Source organism: Setaria italica, chromosome III (genome assembly GCF_000263155.2).
Source record: "Setaria italica strain Yugu1 chromosome III, Setaria_italica_v2.0, whole genome shotgun sequence".
Lineage (NCBI taxonomy): Eukaryota > Viridiplantae > Streptophyta > Magnoliopsida > Poales > Poaceae > Setaria > Setaria italica.
In genome coordinates this window covers 4,408,418-4,430,086 of record NC_028452.1, presented here as the reverse complement: position 1 = coordinate 4,430,086, position 21,669 = coordinate 4,408,418, and the positions used below count along the sequence as shown (strand labels likewise).

The 21,669-nt window shown below is 44.8% G+C and overlaps 2 protein-coding genes, 1 long non-coding RNA gene and 1 other non-coding gene across 5 annotated transcripts; 1 reads left to right on the top strand and 3 right to left on the bottom strand.

Annotated features, from left to right (window-relative positions):
- Window positions 1-1,155: 1,155 nt before the first annotated feature.
- TRNAC-GCA lies at window positions 1,156-1,227 on the bottom strand. Its single transcript has one exon. It is a non-coding gene; the product is annotated as a tRNA-Cys (tRNA).
- Window positions 1,228-1,480: 253 nt separating this feature from the next.
- Window positions 1,481-10,507, bottom strand: LOC101752798. 2 transcript variants are annotated; one of them, XM_004960502.4, is made up of 16 exons: window positions 10,018-10,507; window positions 9,720-9,915; window positions 8,623-8,924; window positions 7,973-8,149; window positions 7,112-7,858; window positions 6,926-7,020; window positions 6,775-6,837; window positions 6,594-6,682; window positions 6,404-6,502; window positions 5,637-6,299; window positions 4,386-4,460; window positions 3,532-3,602; window positions 3,388-3,445; window positions 2,571-2,775; window positions 2,364-2,414; window positions 1,481-2,270 (listed from the first exon to the last, which is right to left on the bottom strand). In XM_004960502.4, the coding sequence occupies exons 1-16, from the start codon at window positions 10,257-10,259 to the stop codon at window positions 1,774-1,776; spliced, it is 3,630 nt and encodes a 1,209-aa protein (XP_004960559.1). In that variant the 5' UTR covers window positions 10,260-10,507; the 3' UTR covers window positions 1,481-1,773. The 2 variants fall into 2 exon arrangements, with proteins under 2 accessions (XP_004960559.1, XP_004960557.1); XM_004960500.4 differs by having other exon boundaries at window positions 1,481-2,267; window positions 10,018-10,506.
- Window positions 10,508-12,901: 2,394 nt separating this feature from the next.
- Window positions 12,902-14,351, bottom strand: LOC101786940. Its single transcript, XM_004960499.2, has 2 exons — window positions 14,019-14,351; window positions 12,902-13,917 (listed from the first exon to the last, which is right to left on the bottom strand). The coding sequence occupies exons 1-2, from the start codon at window positions 14,278-14,280 to the stop codon at window positions 13,157-13,159; spliced, it is 1,023 nt and encodes a 340-aa protein (XP_004960556.1). The 5' UTR covers window positions 14,281-14,351; the 3' UTR covers window positions 12,902-13,156.
- Window positions 14,352-18,644: 4,293 nt separating this feature from the next.
- LOC111256653 lies at window positions 18,645-21,167 on the top strand. Its single transcript, XR_002676810.1, has 2 exons — window positions 18,645-19,666; window positions 19,758-21,167. It is a non-coding gene; the product is annotated as an uncharacterized LOC111256653 (long non-coding RNA).
- The last annotated feature ends 502 nt before the right edge of the window (window positions 21,168-21,669 follow it).

The following is a 21,669-nucleotide window of genomic DNA, read 5'->3' as shown; positions in this document are numbered from 1 at the left end:
TTTTTTAGAGAGTAGGAACTCCGTGCGTATGAATCGAGGTGAACTCCAAAGCTAAGAATTAGTCCACCTAAAAAGGTGATGATGAATTGATGATATGCAGATATATTATCCGCGAAAAATATACAGAGACATATTATGAAAAAAAAACACTGACAGCTGTGGGATTTGAACCCACGCCCTTTCGGACCAGAGCCTAAATCTGGCGCCTTAGGGGGCGTTTGGATGTCAGGGGCTAAACTTTAGCCCTGTCACATCACACGTTCAGATGCTAATTAGGAGGACTAAATATGAGCTAATTAAAAAACTAATAGCAGAACCCATAGGCTAAATCGCGAGACGAATCTATTAAGCCTAATTAATCCATCATTAGCGAATGGTTACTGTAGCACCACATTGTCAAATCATGGACTAATTAGGCTTAATAGATTCGTCTCGCGATTTAGCCTAGGGGTTGTGCAATTAGTTTTGTAATTAGACTATGTTTAATACTCCTAATTAGTGTCCAAACATCCGATGTGACAGGGGCTAAAATTTAGCCCCTCCCTGCCAAACACCCCCTTAGACCACTCGGCCAAACTGTCGTTGTTGCATTATCCATAACAAAAAATTTAAAGTACTAGTAAATGCAGTCAGTGTCCCCACCCAAACGCATTAGCGCCAAGTGGAGGCGCTCGCCGTCGTGAGCCTCATCCTGTCGGTCGCCGACCTCGTCTGTGCGTTCAAGGTTTTCCGTCCCTTCAGTGGCTAACCTGGCAAAGTGGCAAGGATGTACGTACGTACAAGCCGGAGCAGCTTCGTTGCTGTTTAGTAGGAGTAATAGCTGCTACTGGAAGTCTGAAACTCGCAGAGCCATGTGGAAGATCAACTTGTTAATTGTAAGTTGTAATGAAGTTTGTAACCCAGAAATGTTACTCCTAGAAACCGTAGTCATATGGTTTCTAAGTACAAAATATGCATACGTTGGTGATTCCCGAAAAAATTCAGCACGGCGATATGTCTAGTCCATAGGTTTTAACTTGTTAAACATCGAGCAGTGATTAATCACTGAAGTTTAACATCACTATTAAAAATACCAAAATCATCACATACTTCTGTACGGGTAAAGTTGCAAACAAGAAACCTTGCATAAAAATGGGGAAAAATAGAAAACAGAGAAGGGCCCATCCGGGTTCGAACCGGAGACCTATTGATCTGCAGTCAATTGCTCTACCACTGAGCTATGGACCCGTGTTTGTTCTTTTTTAAATATAAGTATTTTGTAATACATCAAACTAGAGCCTACGTTTCAAGCTTCAACTTGGCAGAATTGCTGACAGAAACATAGAGCTGACATGAAAAGGCACTTTTTAGCTGGCATCAACTTTTTCGCAAGCACTTCGAATTGAGCCACAGGCTATCGTTCTCCATGGAAACATACTGTGGCACGAGAAACGGCCGCGTTGGATTGTGATTGTGACAGCATCAAGAGGAGACGCAAGGACAAGCTACCAACATAATACCATTAGCACTTTCACCATGTTCTTTGCTGCTACAAGAATCGAGTATCTCATCTGCAATAGTTCAACTCCATGCCAGCAGATTCAGGACATGGACACGAATCCACCGGCCTAATTACAAATTACAACCTCTGCCCCACCAGGTTGTGGCAGGGAGATTAATGGATTAGCTCTAACATACATCATCAGGTAAGGAAGGGGGAAAACATGACATCCACACTACTCCCAAACATATGCACAGGATAAACAACAATCGCTTCGTTTCGTCTCGTCTCATTTATATAAATCCCAGCTGGGTGAGGTCATCATCTGGGATTTCCAGGGCGCCTGAAAGATCAATATCTTGCAACGAGTCATCAAGCCCATCCGTAAACCATGAGCTAATATCGTTGCCCTGCCCATCAAGCCCTCCTGGAACATCCAATATGTCGTCTAGTCCAGGCAAGACTGGCAGGGCAGCATCCGTGGTACCGCGCTGGGCAGCGTTGCTGGAAGTATTCCTTGTTGGATGCTGAGTCTTTCTCTCACTTGGTGGCTCGGGTGGGGGCTCTTGCACTGCCGGCGATGACAATGGCTCCACCACTCTACCCAGCACGTTTCCAGAAGTTGATAGCTGCGCCAGCTTTTGCTTTGGCTTTGTCTTATTTTTGCGCTCGCCGCTCCTCCCGCTGCCGCCTGATGAGTGGCGCCCTGACTTCAAACCAGAGCCCTTTGCAGATGCATCCCTGTTGTGATCCCTTTCCCTCTCGCCCTTTTTCCATTTTGTGCCACCTGCTAATGTATCAGCAACAAATCGATATACTTAGTCAAACACGAATGGTCTTCTAACATCACCCAGTACAATCATCACCGGGATAGCTAAGTTACCTTGATCAAATGGAGTTCTGTCAAGCTTTTGATGCTTCAGTCTCTCTACACCTGAAGCCAAAAGAAAAGTAGGCAGGAAGTTATTATTTGGCAAAATGATTTGATATGACAAGGAAAATGGGCATGCTGCAGTGTACAGTCCTCTCTTAAGTACACAAACAAAAACAGAAATTTCTCTCTTAGCAGAAACAGTTGCACATAAATTACCTTCTGTGGATTTTGCATCACTGCTAGGCAAGGGCGCAGATAGCACACTCCAAAGAGATGGCTCACTGAAGCAGCTCTTTCCTGTTTCATCAAATTTCTGGCACCGAGCAAGTGTACGCTTGGCAAAAGCCAATGCAAGCTGTTTTGCAGCCTTATTGGCAGACTTACTGACACCAGCCTTGTGGCTAGAGCCAACTCGCCCACCCTACATATCATAAAGATATACAATCAATATTGAGGATCAAGGTTAATCACAGCTGACCCACATTACCCCGTTTTTGACGGACAACAAAACATTAAGCTTAAAGGGGCAAGCACCATCCAACATGCAGAGACCTACTGCCCCCACAGTAATTTTTAAAAGAAATAAACAATGTCTTGTTGAAGCAATGAAGGGTGAATATCTCTACAGAGCACAACTACCATAGCAGAGCCATGGCACTTATAGGGTCTGTTTGGTAGAGCTCCATCTGATTCTGATTCTCTATGGGAGCTGATTCTCTGAGAGAAGTGATTCTGTGGCTGAAAGTGATTCTCTTCAATTCTTTAGCATAAACTCTTAAAATCAGGATGGGGAATCACTTCACAGGATCAGGAGAAGCTACTTTTTTCCGCTCCCAACCTCTTAGTTCATTTCAAAGAATCACTTCACAGAATCAGCAGAGAATCACTTCTCTCTGGAAAATTGTTTGGCAGAGCTCCTGCTGGATTCAGCTGAGAATCAGCTCTGGGAGCTCTGCCAAACGCACCCATAATCTCATGAAGCACCAACAGCGATATAAGAAAAAGCAATCATGTAAATAGGAATCTCAACTACCTTGAGTTTTCTGTATGCTCTTTCAACTAGTTTGTTCATGGCATGTCGCTCCAAGCTCCTGTCAGGTAATCTTAAAGTTAGCCATTAAAGTAACCTCACATACTAATCTTTAAGATATAATCCAGAAATATAATTCACCGGTACCTCTCCTCAAGATCCTTTGTATCTTGAATTGATTTATCTAGCTTATGTAATCTGCATTTCTTTTGATTCACCTGCAAAACAAGAATGGTACCATTTTAATATGTATTGTTGCAAGCCCAGTGAGAAGGAAACCAATTCTATCTTTCAGCATATGTATGTAAAGTTATAGCAAGCATCCGATGAAAGTATCAACGATAAATAGTCTTAAAATAGCACAACAAGAAGTACTTGTCTTGGCCATTAGGTTGAATGTAGATGGCTCAAATAAACCACTAAGAACCACAGAAACTTTTCAAAGGACACATAACTGGGCCACCTCGCATTTGGTTGTTCCACCTAGTGATACAGGCAGCAACCCATCCTAATCCATAACATTCAAATTTCATCTACAGACTTTTACTAGATACAGATCCTAGCATAAAACTAGGATAAATATCTAATTTTGATGATTTCAGACTTGTATACAAATCATCATAAAGAGGGGTGCAAAATGGCAGTGTTTTCCCCGAAGAAACTATATTGGTCCTCTCTTGAGTCCTTATTTGCCAGGATACCACTTATGTAGCTCCCACGAACCCTGCAGTTTAAGCACATACTGATGCCAGATAGGCAAGCCCAACTTTGTGTATGCTTACATTATAACATTTTAAAAACAAAATATTTAGAACAAGGAATCCTTAAACAACCCAAGTTCCAAAACTAGATAAACGTAATAACAATTTACATGAATCTGGTGAAGTCATATCAATACATTGAAAATAGTATATTGAGTAATGGTGTACCCATCCAAATTTAATCAAAACTGAAGACATGTTATAGGGGGGGGGGGGGGGGGTAGGGGGGGGTCATGTAACCTGATCATGCAGCCTTTTCCTCAACTCTGAAATCATTTTATTAATGTCCTCGTCTTCTCCATCTTCCAGCTTTGGCTGAAAAGGGTAGTGTTGCAAAGATGAGGCAAGAATCACAACTAGAATGTCAGAGGGGGAATACATAATTTCAGGTTACTACATAATCTTTGACTTTCTGGTTATTGCAACAGACAGAAAATATCATAAATATCAGAATTCAGAAATGATAACATATAAATGTATATGCCATTGGATGACTACTAATTTTCGGGCACATCAAATACTTTCTCACTCGCTCCTTCCTTTCGTGAGTGTGATGTTTCAGGAGTGAAGAGAACTCTTTAAGCTGTCAAGAACATAGACAGCTACATCTGTGTATATTGCATCTATCTCATTCAATCCATGCTAGATGCTACTTGATCACTAAGATAGAGGTGTGCTAATAAGAAAACAATGAGGTGGCAAGAGACACAAAGGGCAAGTGATCATCTTGTGCATTTCTTTAGTAAGTGTTGGGTCAAAACACCAAACAAAAGAGAACATAGGGCACTTTGAAAACATCTTTGATCAGAGCTCACAGATTTTTGCCAAGGTGAGGAACTGAAGTAGAGGAGCAGGAGGATAGGAGGGGAACTGGGGAAGTAGAAGCTCCCCTCTTCTTATCAGGATGGGGACGAGATGTGAAGACTGAAGAGGGGAGGGGAGGATAGGAAGAGTGTGAATGTTTGTGTGGGTTGTATCCTAAATACTTTCTTCTCATTAATGCAACAATGCGGAGCTCTCCTACGTATTCGAGGAAAAAAAACTTTGGAAACACCTCAAACTATGAAAAACATCAAACCATATGACAAAATCCCCAACTGGCCAACTTCAGCACTTGACTCATCCATTTTACTGTATGCCACAAAACAGTTCAAGAAAGACAAGCCCTTAACAGCTATCATCTTAACAAACGGATCAGGTTGCCCAAAATTTGCCAACTATACTGCTCATATTTTTTTCCTTGAACATGCAGACGAGCTGCATGTCATTACATTAAGAAGTGTTCCTACTTTTTGGTATGTTCAAGGCATACAACTTGTGAAAAAGAATTGCATAAAGCTTTTCTTGAATGCAGGTGAGCTGCATGTCATTATATCAAGAAGTGTTACTATTATTTGACATGTTTTCTGGTGGGCATAATAACATCTTGTAAAAAAGAACTGCATAAAGCAACACTGAAGTTAGAAAAATGCAGAGTTTAAGGGATCATACCACTGTCTCTGGACAAATGCCAATACTTTGCAGCTCAATCAAAATCTTATCTTCCACTGACATCTGCCCATATTGATACTCATATGGAGAACAAGGGAAATCTTTCACTGGATTTTGACATTGCCTTGAAATCTGTGGCATCAAGTCATGCAAAGAGCCACTTTCTGGGTATACAGTAAAATTGACTCCATCTGATAAATGCTCACTATGAACTGAACTTTCACTATTTGAATTGATGAAGTTGCTTGAAGCTGTAAAACCATTGCACATGCTCTGGTGTACCATGGAAGTACTGTTTGAGTGCGTGAAATCCACACTCAACCCGAAATTAGATGTTATGGCACTAGCTTGAAGTTCATTTTCTAAGTATCTGTTAATAGTGTAAGGATTGTGGCTATTTGGAAACTCAACAAGTATATCTCTTTGCACACCATTGGAATCAGGTAAGTCATCTTCTATAATTAAAGCTGAAAGGAGTCTGTGTGCCATTGGAGCCATTTCATTAAACCATTTGTCAGCCTCCAGCTTTTGTGGTACAGTGTGGTTTTCATCACCAGGAGAAAAACAGCCGATAGATCCTTTCGCTCCAACTCCATTGGTTTTGCTTTGCTGGGATGGGGGAGAAAAATTGGATGGAGCCAGCACCTGAGATGAATGCTCCTCCTGCAGATTTTTCAGACAGATGAAGCAAGGATACATAGAGACAACAAGTTCTCATGAAATGGGAACTCTTTTGTTGGAATTATTTACAGCATGAAGTCACATACCATCTTTTGCATTCTTCTGTAATCACTTAATGCTATTATATCATGTTCACCATCAGACATGCATGACATGCTCATCTCAAGCTCTTCAACAAGGTTGATCTGACCACAAACTCCAACAAATTAGAATCCATCCCAACCCAACAATGAAAGCACATTCAATCATGACAACTAAAGAAACCATGACACCAACCTGGTTTTTCAAGAAAGATAAATTTTCAGAGCTTATGAAAGTTAGCATGGGTTCCATTTTCTTCCAAAAAGGGCCAGAATATGCACCAACTGCAGAAAAAAGAAAAGGAAGTTATAAACATCAACCCAAATGGGCGTCTAACAGAAATCACCAGGCAAAAATAATAAGACAGTATACACACCAATAGCGCTGCGAGCAGCATTAACAGCAGCTAAAAGTTCCTCTTGGTCATCTTCTGGTTCACCTACAATGCATAATTAGTTAATAAGAGAAAGAATAATGACTAGAGTTGATAAGTATAAAGGTGAAACATGAAGTATCTTTCAGAAAACCTGTTATATCTGTAGGTTCACAATTTAGAGCCTGTGAATGCCAAGATGAAGCTTTGCGGTCAGAGCCTTTCTTCATTGGGGGCCGCCCCAACTTACTGCACAGATGATTGAAAGATCAAATCAAGATTCATATAACAAACTAAGATCCACAATGCCACCAAAAAAAAAGAAATAACCATCTAGTACCTCTCGTTCTTTTCAGATCCAGGCCTTCCACCTTTTATTGGTTTTCTTGTTTCTGCAGTGTCCAGTTTTTCTTTTGGTATGGAAGAGCACCCCTTAACATGCATAGTACCTCTTCCACTCCTCCCTTGACGGCGAACACCACCATCCTCAAGCTCTTCTTTCAAAGGAATCCTATTTTTATTTGATGAAAATATCAGTCCCATTGCGTTATGGGCTGCATTTGCACCCTCATTCCCCACTTCACCACTATGCATAGCTTTCTCCTTGGACTTGCTTTCGGTTGCAACCGATCCCTCACTTTCTGACAACCCAGCAGGAGATGAGATGCTATCCATTTTGGTTGTTGGTGTGTTCTTTGTCAGTACACTGCCAGACTCTATAGGTGTTGATCTAGCAGCAGTATCAAGTGGTGATCCTTCAGATAACACTTCATCAAAATTTGATACTGGAGAAACAACATTTGCTCTTCTTGTCCGTGACATTTTCTGTGGACGTTGCCCAACCCAAGCAATAGGAGGTGAAGAAGCATTCGAATGTGTGGAACGTTTGCGATTTGTCATGCCTCCCAAAGGTGAGGCTTTATTTGTGTAAGGGGCTGCTTCTTCCCATTCATCATTTCCTCCAGTTGAACGTTGGAAATTAGAAGACGAATTCATAACAAGCGAACTGGTTCTTGGTGCCCTGCATGCTTTAGCCTTGGGCAAGGGGCTTAAGCTTCCATTCTGCATATCCTCAGAAGTATTTGACCTAGATAACAATTAACATATCATCAAAGGGATGGCAATGTTGCACTGATCATTCACATATATGTAGCAAAGACAAAATGTGAATTATCAGGAGCACAGAATTATCTTAGCTTACTTGTTTCCTTTTACCGTAGTCCTTTCTTTATCGACTCCAGTATGACGTTCTCTTCTTTCATTTGGCTGAGTGGCATAATCCACATCTGTCTTGGATTGAATACGGGATACAATATTGTTCTGCTGAGAAGTGCCATCCAACTTGTTACCTGCTAATGCTCCAGCGGAAGCTCCATGTCTGTAGATGCAAGAATTAAGAAGGGTGAGCTCTAACAAGGATATGGAGAGGATCCAGTGGAACCATAGATAGCAAGATTGATTGCAGATTTGCAGAAGGTGAAAAACTGTATTGATCAAAGAAATAAAATGCAGCTTAGCCCAAGCAACAATAGCTAGATTCTGCTAGAAACACAAACCGTCAAACACCAACCTTCTAATAATGCGCATATACAGTAAAATCGTTCAACTCTCTCGTGATGTTGGACTTAAACAAAGACAGTTTATGTCAACCCTTACATCTCTATTTCATGTTAGCACATGATGTCAATTTGTCAACATATCATGTATATGTTTTCGATGTTTGAGTTGTCCCAAGTTATGGGCTTCAGTTCAGCATGATGCTCAATCAGACAATCATTTCAGGAAGCGACCAATCACAAACAAGCAAAATTCTAACTTTAAAAACAAAATAATTGTAAGCCCATGGTTTACCTGTATGCAAGGCCATCACTGGATCGTGGACGTACTTCGTTGGCTGGTCTATGTTGACCAACAGATTTGACATCTCGATCAGCATCACTGCCTCTGCCGAGCATCGTTCCAACAGAGCGCTTGCGCTTCATCTTTTTTTCCCATCCTTCACCACCAGTAGATAAACCTCGCAATTTGTCTTCAGAAAGCACTGAGACTGTAGCAGACATTCTTGTACAGCTCTTTTCCTTCTCCACAGGTGAATTTTTCTCATTACTAACCAAAGGGCCTTGCCTTGTAGGAACACTAGTACGTCCTTCCACCTGAAATATGTACAAACAGTGGAAAAGTTTTTTTAAGTGAAAAGTGGTAACACAGGAAAATTACAAGGAATATGAAAACGTTATCATTGTAAAATTAGTGATAGAAGTTTAGAAGAACACGTCATACACCACACACCTTAAAATGACAAATTTTCATGGTCTAGAATTGAAACAAGGTCAACAAGAGTAATAGTTTCCAAATCCAAGAAAACAGGTTGCTAGCCAGTTACCAGGTGGAACTAGGAAGTTGAGTTACGAAATGATAAGACTGGGTACAATACGGAGTATGAGTGGTCGAAAAGAAATTTTTATAGCATTGGGCAATTTAACCGAGACGATTCAACTTACAAAAGAATAACGAGTTTTCTGGAACAATACTGGTTTCCATCCACAAGTAACCGACAATATGAGGAGGTAAGGACACTTGCTTGAGTTATAATTAGTTGTAAGGATTGAAAAGCCACAGCTTTTCTGAACTGTTGCTGTCCCAGAATCTCAGTAACCATTAAGAAATTAGAAACCTAACCATAACAAACTAAGAAAAATTAGAAATGCAAATGCTACACTGTTACATTTAACTATGATGAAATAACCGGATCAGCTCAATAGCTACAACTAACAATAAAGAAGAGTCCTGAGATTGCAAAGCTTGGAACTTTCGTAGATTTGGTAGCTGGTCACCAAAATCATGGCAGGGTCAGGATTGTGTACGGGCAGTGTAAACTTAAGCAACCGCTGTACAGCATAGGATTGTTCTGAAACTAAGAGTGAGCCAGCAAGGGATGAATGACGAACCCGGCCATCGGCGAGGGAGGAGCGCACGCGCTTGCTCATGACGGCAGAGCTGTTCTGCGCCCCCATCCTGAGCGCACCGGATGAGGAGCCGAGCTTGTCGGGGCCCGCGTCGGCGGTCCTCTGGCGCTTGCGGGTGACAATGTTCTTGTACTTGTCGAGCTTCTGGATGGCATCGTGCAGCGACCTGACCTTCTCCCTAGGGCGAGGGGGGGAGGTGCTGCAGAGTTAGCAATGCGGCGGCGGCGGGGAGGGGAGGGGATAACAGACAGGAGGGGGGAGAGCTGGGAAGGGTGCGTACTTGGCCTTGCCCGTGGAGTCCTGGACGCTGGCGCGGATCCGCCTGAGCTCGTCTGCCTGGTCGTCGGCGGCGAGCGCCCGCCTGAGCTCGGGGTGGCGCCAGTGCTGCTGCTGCTGCTGCTTGGGGTCGGGCCCCCAGGCGGGCGAGTCGAGGGAGATGTACTGAGAGAGCGGCGGGGTGGGCGTGGGCGGGGGGGCGTGCGCGTCCCCCGGCCCCGCGCCCTCGCGGAAGCTCCCCGCCATGGGGAGGGGGAGGAGGATTAGGGCTAGCTGGGCTCCTCCTCGTAGGCTAATTGCGCGCGGCGCGGCGCATCGAATGCTGCGGCGCGGGCGATTGGGGGGCGGAATTGCTCGGCGGCGAGAGGGGGCGGCGGCGGGAGGAGGGGGAAGGGGAGGGGGAGGAGGCCGAGGTAGTCGGCGGGGTTGCTGACGTCGTCGCAGGCTTGGTCCGATCGAAGAGGGGTGGAGAGGAGGAAGGGGGAGACGGGAGGGGATGCGGGGACGGGCAGGCTCACAAGAGAGAGAGGAGAGCAGGAGGGGAATTTGGAGTCAACTTTTTGCCGCACACTGGTCAACGGAGCCTCTGATTGGCCCAATCCGGTAATGTTAATGTCTCCTCCTCCAGTGGCCATACTAGTGAACTGCTGCTAGTGTTGTGAGGAAAATTTAACTAGTTTACCAGATAACATGATCCACAGGGATTAGGCCGAGTCCATGCCGATTTATATATTAAGTTATATATACTCTCAAAACATGTTCTCTTAAGAGGCCAATTAACTTTCCTAAGATGTGGGATAATTGAGATACTGCTCGATCTCATGCTCTGGGGGCCCAAGTGGTGAAAGTGATGGATACGTGAATAAGGCAAAAGCTATTTTTTTTTAGGGCCCGTTTGTTTCGATGGAATTGAATTCCATCCTAATAATCATAATTTAGACACAGATTAATTAAGCTAATATAATTGTATGTGGAATATAGTTGTATATTATAGTTGGTGATATGGGAGAGATACTTGTATGCTGCACTTCTACTATAGAGAAGCGAGTCTAAGAGCGTGCTATAAGAATTGAATTCCATCTAATAACCATAATCTATAGAATCAATTTCCATCTCCCACCCCATGAATTTAAGATAGGCTTATATCTAAACTTTGGAAAGTTGTGGAATGCCACATTCCAACATAAATTAGCCTACTCCATTAAATAGATTCCAATTCCCTTGACCCAAACGGGGCCTTAGAGAAATTGTATGACGGGCAGAGAGAGTTACAAATTGTGAAAATAAGAGGGTGTTTGGTTTCACGGACTAAAGTTTAGCTCCTGTCACATTAAATATTTAGATATCAATTAGGAGTATTAAGCATAGATTAATTACAAAACCAATTGAACAGATGGAGGCTAATTCGCGAGACGAATCTATTAAGCCTAATTAATTCATGATTAGCATATATTTACTGTAGCATCACATTGTCAAATCATGAACTAATTGGGCTTAATAGATTCGTCTCGCGAATTAACCTCCATCTATGCAATTGGTTTTATAATTAGCTCATATTTAATTCTCCTAATTAGTATCTAAATATTTGATGTGACAGGACTAAACTTTAGTCCGTGGAACTAAACACCATCAAATCAAGACTATTTGTGCAAAGTGGATGTACACCAACCAGCTACCGAGAATCACACTGCACCTCGCCTAGGCAAGCACGCCTATGTTGCTAGATATCCTCTTTGGGCTTCTCTGCCACCCTTCATTTCCGCACATTCCATATAATTTGATTGACAATAGCAACCTATTGTTCGCAAGTCTTGCCAGAAGCCTTATTAATTTGTTGATAAGAAAGGTATGAAGCTGGTGTTTTTTTGATCGATGCTAAATGAAAGGTTCCCGCCATACTAACTTTGTGCGGGTAAATTAAGGGGAGGTACAGATTAATAAAGTATAGGATGTTGCAGGTGGGATTTTTTCTGTCTATTTCCTTTTTAAAAATAAAAAACCGCCCAACTCCTCCTAGATGGCACTCATTTTTCAAAGGCGGCTTTAGTTCATTCATGCATAGAAAGCTTGTGGGTGTGGATACCCCTCTAAGATCGCATTATATTAGTTCTTTTTTATCTTAGAGACGATAATAAAGTATAAATTGGTCAAGACTACACTCATTTTTTTTTTATCTCTAGCATACCGCGAAACATGGCTCGGTTGTCCACAATACTCCACACATTAAAATAATCATTTTCACCTAGAGAGAGAGAGAAAATAGGCAGTGAATGGACACTTCTGCCCTTGTTGCATTCGATCCGAGCCCACATGTTATCTTCCTACTCTTCATTTCCTCTCCCTCCCCTCTTTCTTCCCTTGGAGAACGGTGGATCTCGAGCTACGGATACGTCGATGGTGGATATCATGGCTCGAGCCACTGGACCTCTCTATCTCCATCTTGAGATAAAGTGATAAACTCAGTATTTTTTTTCAATATCTATATGACCTCTAAAAACATATTTAATTATCATGAAACAAATCTGAATCGAGTTATATATATATATATATATATATATATATATATATATGCACACGTCTAGTTTAAAAATCAAAATTAATAGACAAATTCGAGATAATTTAACCACACAAATCTAGATGTTTTCTTATTTTGATATTGACAGGAGTGCAAATTGATGTTCTCCTGACTATCAGATTATACTATTATATATCTTCTAAAAATGCCAGTTAATTTTCCCAATTCTATAGTTTCATTTGTTATTACTAGTTCAAAACATGCACTTATGCTTAAGCACGCAAAAGGACAAATTCTTGCTAATACATCCATATGCAGGTAAACAATTTACCATATGCTCAGCAAAACAATCACACGGGTAGGGTGCAACGGCTTTTACTAGCTCTCATCAGACATCATCACTTCATCAGGGATTCAGGGTATACATATTCTTCACTTAGATGCATGCATGCTCCTGAATTATTTATCTTTTATATAGATATACGTTGATATTTGAATACTAACCAATACAACACCAACAATTAATTAATTAGATCGGGACACACATACATACCCCATATCCTTACGGCGATTAAACAATTAACAAACGTTCGTCTCATCATTCGTAGCTCGATCGATAGAGATCGATCTACAGGTACTTGGCGTCCGTGACCATGGCGATGCCGTTGCCGGCGCCGGCGGCCGCGGAAGCGGTGGCGGTGCTGCCGCGTCCGAACCTTGCGACCGCGCAGTCGGTTTCGAAGAGGCCCGAGGAGACGAAGTTGTCGGCGCCTCCCATGACGGGCATCTTGGCGGTGACGTTGAGCCTGTTGACGTAGTCGGTGCGGTAGGTCTGTCCGAGCACGCCGTGGACGTCGTCGGTGAGGTCGTAGAACTTGAAGCCGAGGTCGAGGTGCGCGAGGCTGTCGTCGTCGGTGACGCCGTAGCCGTGGACGCGCGAGTCCTCGGCGGTGATGGGCACGACGTTGGCCATTATGCGGAAGACGCCCCTGAGCTCGACGACGACGGTGTTGGCCTGCGCGGTCCTGGTGACGGAGAGCGCGGGGGCGGTGGGCGGGGACCACCGGGCGCCGGTGAACGCCGGCAGGGGGACGGCCTCGTCGTCCAAGGACAGGGAGAGGTGGTCGGCGGCGGCGTCCCAGCGGACGGTGCGGGCGGCGCCGACGTAGAGGTGGTGGTGCGCGAAGCGGATGCCCAGCGCCTGGATCCAGGTGAAGTCGCGGCTCATGGCGGGGTTGCGCTTGCCGATGAAGTGCGCGTTGATGTGGAGGCCGGCGTCGGAGAGGATGCAGAAGTCCTGGTCCTTCTTGCCGTGGAAGTAGAAGTTGTTGCCGTCGGCGCCGGTGAAGCGCGGGTCGCCGCACGACACGCCGGGGTAGAAGTCGCACACTGTACATGTATGATGTATGGGAGGAGCATATTCCATTTGTATGAGGCGCGTGCATATATAGATGAAAGAAGATATACATATGTATATATACACTACTCACGGCAGAAGGTCTTGCAGGTGGGGCAGAGGACGAGGCACTTCTTGGGGCAGCGGTTGGGGCAGGTGGCCGTGCACCCGGGGCGTTTTGAGTTCTTCCTGGTGTCGGTGCAGGTGAACTTGCTGTTGCGCTTGCCGTTCATGCTGATGACCTGCACGTTGCCCGGCAGCGGCGGCTGAGCCGACGCCACAAGCGCCATGTACAGAAGGCTCGCGCCCAGCACGGTGGCCACCGCGGCGGCGGTCGGCGCCGACCACCGCGCCATTATTGATCGATGGATGGCTCTCTTGATTGCTGCTGCTGCGGCTGCTGCTGCTGGCTGTGTTTGTTTGTGGCTGATGGATTGAAGGGGGGTAAAAGGGAAATGAGGCTGTCTTATATTAAAGCAGTATAGCGATTGCCAAGTAATTAAGCATGCATGCATGGCCGGCTGGCGTTGACCAGGGGCAGAAGGCAGGGGGGCTGTAGTAATAGCTGGGGGAGGGAGAGTACGTGCCGGATCAGCAATGCAATGCTTTTCTTTTCCATGGGAGCTAGTATACGTTGAACGAAGCCCAAGCCTAGCTTAGCTTCGATCCATTATTCTTTATGCTGAACGCATGCAATTTTGTTTTTTCATGTGAAAACAAAACAAAAAACATATGAGTTAGTGGACTGGGGTTGAGTGTCGACTACACACACCTAACATAATTAAGTTAATGGTCATGTGAATGTGTATGCATAGCTTGGAGAGGTGAAAGAAAGATTATGGATCCACGTAGCTGGATGTGCGTGCCATGATTCGTACGCATTTCCAACTTCCCAGTACTAAGCTACCTGATCGATCGATATGATCTACCTGAGATGAACCTGAAGGACGGACGCGTCACTTCCCCTTGAAGCACAGGTAGCAGGTCAACGCACGCCAATTGCGACGTACGCCATGCATGTGCATGACCCACGCTCCACCAATCAGCAACTTGTAGCCGTTCGATCCGGCACGGACGACGCGTCGCGATCACAGCCAGCCAGCCGCCCGGCTCGACGCGCGCGCTACTTCTCCGCACTCACCGCGATCAACCGCCTCAAGGCACGCACATGTATCTCACGTTACGTACGTGTAACACCTATAGCTATACGTGCCCCTGGTGGCCTCTTTCTTCTTTCTCCTTTGCCAAGGGTGCAAGAGACACCAAGACGTAGCATGTTGTTTTGTCGATCTTCCATTTGTTTTTCCTCTTGGCGCAGTGTTCGTGGTGCCTGCCTCGTGATGTGCAAGACACCATCGTTCGATGCCAAGATAGACGGCACGAAACGAGGCAACATTTCCGCGCTTGCATGGCCCTGCCATAGCACGCGACCGTCGACCATGGTGCTATAAGTGCTAACAATTATTTACCGCAAACTGTCACCAAGACCTGTTGATCCAGTTTAATCCTCCAAATCCAGTTTAATCCTCCAAAAATAACTGCAGTAGTAACTCTACACTTTTTTAATATATATATATACGAGTCTCCAAGAATAACTGCAGTAGTAACTCTACACTTTTTTTAATATATATATACGAAATAAAATATTATGAGTTGTATGGCGACAGTAACTCGTATGATGGTGGAGTGCAATGGCGGAGCATGACCCTTAGTTACGAGGAGGAGAGAGGGATCCAAAACACATACTTCTAATGCAATGATTCCGTGGAGGATGGGACGAACATGGATCACTGTAGTGAACACAACTAGACAAAGAATGAGGATGAAGATAGATGCTTGGATTAGTAAAATATGTTTGTTTCGTAAATTCTCTAATAGGACTACAACTGCTGCGGCTGAACAAAAGATTTGTTGCTGATCTTCTAAATAATGCTACGGTGCACTGACGTAAAGACCAACATTACCCTAAGACCTTCAAAAGTTTTTTTTGGGGGGGAGGGGTGCCGACTTTGGACTAAGGTAGGTCCGCTAGGGGCATAGGGGTTAATGGAGTAGTTATAAATGCTAGCATATTTTGATAGTGATGGAGTCATCACAAACGTCAAACAAAAATAATTACTTGTAAATTTAAACTATATAGTCAGTAACAGCACTACATCTTTAGATGTTTAGATTGATGAATGAAATAAACCCCATGATACATAGTTTCATACGCTTGCTAGCCATAACATTTACTTTTTGAAAGTGCATTCATCCCTCTAGTGGGTTTTGGTGGATTAATGACAATCTAACAAATTTACAAAGTATATGAGCAGGTTTACATAAGTTGCATGTGAATATGAATGATTGGCGACCCTCCCAAATTCAAAGATAAAGAGTGACGGCATATGGTTCAAACATGAAGACTTAAATTCATTTTGATTTTAAATCTTGAGTATAGGATGCCGCACTATTAAGGGGGATCCAATGCGTGTGCTTTGCAGGTGATCAAAAGCTCAAAAAGACGACTAACCACCTACAAACGCACTTGCACAACTCTTGCACAACCTCTCTAACATAACCGGTTTTTACGTTGAAAGTCGGGTCAGCCAACTTTAACAGGTTAGCCGGGTTGGGCTTGGGTGAGCTGGGTTGTACGCTGCCCTGGTTGCGCTGGCGTCCATTCAAATCTGGGTCAGCCAACTTTGTCCGGTGAGCCGGTTTTGAACTGACTATTGACTGGTTCGTCTCAGAAGATATTTTTGAAGTTGACTTTGACTTTAGTTAACTTGTGCAGATCAAATCAACCGACTTAGTCGGGTCAACGGGGTTTGTATACCAACGGCTAGTTTTGGGAGACTCAGATATAAATACCCTTTCACATCCCTCCTCGTAACTCTCTTAGCCATCCCGACTAACTTATGGACAAAGCCTTCTCTAGCACTTACTCCACCTCTCTCAAGCCACTCTAGTGGATTTAGTGCTCAAACACGTATCACACTTCTTGCCTCGTGACAGAAAAAAGGGGGAGCACTGGACAATGGATCAAGTCATGACTGCCTACACAGTGGCTGTGAGGAGTTTGCTGCGGTCGTCTCCCACCAATGACCGAACCATCAAGCACCTGCAGCTCAGCTTCTACCTGACGGAACCTTACCTGCAGTCCATCGGCCATGCTGTTGGCAATGTCATGGAGAGTGGCAAGACCAACCGCCTTGACTTCACAATCTGGACAGATGTTGCTCATCCAGAATACGAGCAGTGTTTGTTGTTTGGAGAGCGTCTCATGTCCTTCTCCCAATCTTATCCTGCTGCATTCAAATGGCTTACCAGGCTCACCCTGCAGAACATCACATTTGGAGACTCTGACATCCACAATCTCCTCAGCATCTGCAACAAGCTGGAGCTCCTCTCCTTGACCTGCTGCGATGCTGTCATCAATCCCGTCACCGGCGAGGATGCCATCCTCACAATAGATGCGCCACACTCGGAGCTCCTCGCCCTTGAGGTCAATATCTGTCGGTATGCAAGGATTGACCTGACCCAGGTGCCCCAGGGGATGTTTGGGTACCAAGGGCTAAATTTTAGCTCTGTCACATCAAATGTTCGGATGCTAATTAGAGGATTAAATATGAGCTAATTACAAAACTAATAGCAGAACCCCTAGGTTAAATCGCGAGACGAATCTATTAAGCCTAATTAATCCATTATTAGCGAATGGTTACTGTAGCACCATTGTCAAATCATGAACTAATTAGGCTTAGTAGATTCATCTCACGATTTAGCCCTAGGATTTGTGCAATTAGTTTTGTAATTAGACTACATTTAATACTCCTAATTAGTGTCAAACATCCGATGTGACAGGGGCTAAAGTTTAGCCCCCCCGGGATTTGGCAGTAGCCCTCCATCACACTGCAATGCGTTGGCAGATCAACTCCATTCACATTGAGCCACTGCTTAGCCAACACCCCAAGCTTATCAACCTTATACCTGAATTTCTACGATCAAATGGTAGGTTGCCTTTCCTGCAAAGCTTTCCATAATAATGTCTTTCTATGCTTGATTCCTTTATCTTTTAACACATACCCATTGCTTTATGCATTCTTGTTAATTTTGTTTTTTCGATTTGCCGCAGATTTGGATTGAACCAGAAGGCCCGAAACATCTCTCACCTATATTCAGTAACCTAAGAGCTGTTTATCTCTACAATATTTTCTATGATTGTGACCTGAACGGACTATTTTTGTCCTTGAAGCAGCACCATCCTTGAATAACTTATGCCTTATGGTACATTAATCTTCTATTATTTTGATCAACTTCCTTTAAAAGTTTTGTTGTGCTATAGCGTGTCATAGAATCAAGTTAGTTTTCATGAAGTACGTATGAATCCTAGGATAGCTCCTTTAAAAGAGCCTGTGATTTAGATGATGACTACCTAGAATCATCATTGCTTCAAAAGCCTCCTACTTTACCCAAAAAGGTTCTGCCACTTATCATCACCATACTTAGGATAGCATAAGAAGCTTGATGAATGGGTCGATTATGTTTCATGAAGCTATCTCGCCATTCATGCGGAATTCTTTTACGGCTATGCTGGTGTTCGAAAAGACGGACTTCCCCTGTGGTACGAGTGGTACATGTGAGTAGTATAGGTGGTATTAGGATATTATGGGAAAATAAAATGAATATGTTTTTTAAATTGAAAAATCAGTTTGACATCTCCATTTCCATTCGATTTGGAACGTGACATATCTCTCGTTCACCACTCCTCTCGGTGATTTGCGGCGCCGGCGGGGAAGACGGCGAGTGGCGCCGTGCGGGCCAACAGGAGCAGCAGGGAGGGCGGGCCAACGGCGGGGATGCGGCGCGCGGCCCCTCGCGAGTAGCGGCCACCGGTGGGGAGGGCGGGTCCGCGCGAGCAGCAATGAGGGGAGGGCGGTGAGCGACAGGTGCGCCGGTCGCCGCCGCGGTCGGATCCGAGCAGGGCACGCGCACACCCCCATCTCCCCACACCGCTTGCCGCCGTGCTAGGGCCCCTTCTCCGCGATGTGGAAGCGAAGGTGACGGCAGTGGAGGAGGTGCTTCGCGCCAACACCCGCCGAGATCTCCACCTCCTCCGCCTCTTACTGCCACACTCTGCCCCCTCTAATCGCGAAGGCCTCAGGTACCCACCCCATCTTCGCATGTGCTCTGGTAAATTTGTCTGCCTCATGAAACTGTTCGAACGGAATTCATAGATGTGGTGATCAATGTGATAGAGCAGGCATGTATCAATACTAGTTTGTTTCTTTGCTGAGGTCATAATATCCCATTTTTTCAGTCTCATAGATCTAAAGAACGCAAATATAAATGATGATGTACTTCCAATTACTCACTGAACTCAAGCTATAAATGAAGAAGTAATAGAGAGCCGAAGATTAAGGCGCTGGGGTTTGTGTTGCACATTCATGTATAGGTTGTGCCGTTGTGGAAGGGGTTTCGGAATTGTTCATTTGTAGCTGCATAGTTGTTAGGTTCTGCCCCAAGTTCAATCTAAATGTATGCTTGTTTGAGCTCGGTTGCCTGAGGTAGTTAGTTGTATCTTGTTTGGGTTCAAGATGCACCTTGACAAGCCAGATTGCTCAGTGTCATGACTTAACTGAAATGTCTGATTCCATTGAATGGTGCAAAGAACTTGCTGATTCTTTTGAAGTGCCTACACTCTCAGAACTGCACCGGCAACTGGTTGGCGAAGGTTCTCATCGTCACGGCGTCACTTAGTCAGTTAGTATATTCTGTGAAATTTGGTGCATGAATTTCATGGTGGGTTGAACTGACACAATATCTCCCTTCTTGTGTTTCACCGTTTTTGAAGATGATCTGGCGCCAGACTCTGATGAGGCTTTACCTGCTCATAGCTATTATTAAAGACTAGCTCCATAGGCACTTGGTCCTTCTCAAACAAAGTTGGATGCAATTTCTAGAGATTTGCTTGTTCTATGTTACCTTAGATCCCTCGCTCAGTGGCTTTTGATCATGTGGATGCATGTAAACACTAGAAGTAGGTTCCTTGTGGACGCTAGATAAGCCGTACAGAGGTAGGTTTCTTGTAGATGCTAGATATGCTGTCAGTAACTGTAATCCCATTGTTTATTGGTTTTTGTATTTCAGACATCGGGCTTCTGATGCAAGCAATACATGTTAGACTAAAAAAAATCAAAGAATTCTCAAACATTTCTCTCGACAGAATTTCATCACAAATATGATGCCATAATGGCATTTGGCGGAGAACAGAAGCATCTTTCAACTTCAGGCTATGATCAGAAAGGGAACAGACGAACAGTCAGCTCTAAACTACACCAATCCTGTCTCTGCACCAATCCTGTCACAGGAAGGTCTCAGCCTCACGGCGCCGACGAGGAGCAGGCGTGCCGGTGCCGGGGGCGGCGACGGAACTGGATGCAAGCGCCCCGCGAGGCTACGGTGGCACGTGGAGGAGGCACCCTAGGACGGCGGCGGAGCGGGATGCAGGCGGCCAGGCACTCTGGGGCAGCGCCGCAGTGGCCCTGGGGCGGCGGCTGGGCAGGGGCTGCACGGGAACCAAGCGCCCTGGGACGACGGCCGGTGAACCGCGCCTAGTAGGAACGATCCATGCGGGCTGCGGCCGGTGGGGTCGCGGGGAAGATGCGCGGAAAACAGGACCGATGCGGAAAAAATAATAACTGCGTAATAATTACTAAGTTACCCTTAGGTTATCTATACCACCTGTCGAAAGGGGCAGAAGGGAGGACAGCGCTAAGAAGGTCAACGTGCTGTGGGATCAAGCGTCACCCGACTCGAAGCACCACCGGTTGAGCCTGCTACATATCATAGGCTTTGCAGTGGATGAGAAGCTGATGAAATACATAAGGCTTGTTATGGAGCTAGCCTCGGGCTTGAAGAGGATCTGCTTGCTTGACCAACAGCCCTGCGCTAGGTGTGATGCCATGGACGATACTCAGTCTCCATCACGGAACAGATGGAGATTCCCGGTTGAGGAAGAGGAGAAGGAAGTAATGAGGCATCAGCTTGTAGATGGCTTATCCTCTTCTTCTGTTGAAATAAGCATCGGATGACATGGGTCTCCCATCATCCCAACAGATAATTGTAATTCCAGCTCTAGCTTTTTCCTGGAGCACTGTTATTAGATCATGGCTTGCATTGTAATCGTGTAGTATAATAGCAAATAATTGTTATTTTCCAGGCAACCATAACTTATTGTGCTTAATTGTTGATTGCAATGACATGTCAGGCAGTGCCCTCATTTGTGAGAAACAGTAGGCTACCGTGTTTTTTTTCAGGAGATTTTGAGTGTCGTGGTGTTGTCTTCTGGTGGCAGGAAAATTTGAGATTTCGTCAGGGATGCTACTACCAGCGACCACCGACCAGCCAGCGTCGCAGCGCGATCTGTAATGCTTCGATTTCATTTACTTTGTGCTGATGGATTCGTCCCATTCACTGGATTGAGATCAGTTGCCCACTCTGCTTGAAAATCGCTGCGTGCTAATTTGATTTCTGCTACACGCCTACACATTTCCATTATTGGGATTGAATTGTGTTGCATTTCACGTGTTTTCAAGTGGCCCCAGACAGAGTTCCCCGCGCAACCGTCCCTAAGCCCGCTCAAAACCCCCCCTCCCGTCCACCAGCGTAGCCACACGCTTGTTCGAAATTCGAAATTCGAAACCAAAGGCAGCGCAGGCGAGCGCGAGCGCGAGGCGATCAAGCAGCGGCGATGGCGACGGAGA

Coding starts and splice junctions, on each gene's coding strand:
- LOC101752798 (XM_004960502.4), bottom strand. CDS start 10,259: ATGGCGGGGAGCTTCCGCGAGGGCGCGGGGCCGGGGGACGCGCACGCC. Junction 9,916..10,017: donor GACTCCACGGGCAAGGCCAA/GTACGCACCCTT, acceptor CCCTCGCCCTAG/GGAGAAGGTCAGGTCGCTGC. Junction 8,150..8,622: donor AGTGATGGCCTTGCATACAG/GTAAACCATGGG, acceptor TTGCATCTACAG/ACATGGAGCTTCCGCTGGAG.
- LOC101786940 (XM_004960499.2), bottom strand. CDS start 14,280: ATGGCGCGGTGGTCGGCGCCGACCGCCGCCGCGGTGGCCACCGTGCTG. Junction 13,918..14,018: donor CACCTGCAAGACCTTCTGCC/GTGAGTAGTGTA, acceptor ATACATGTACAG/TGTGCGACTTCTACCCCGGC.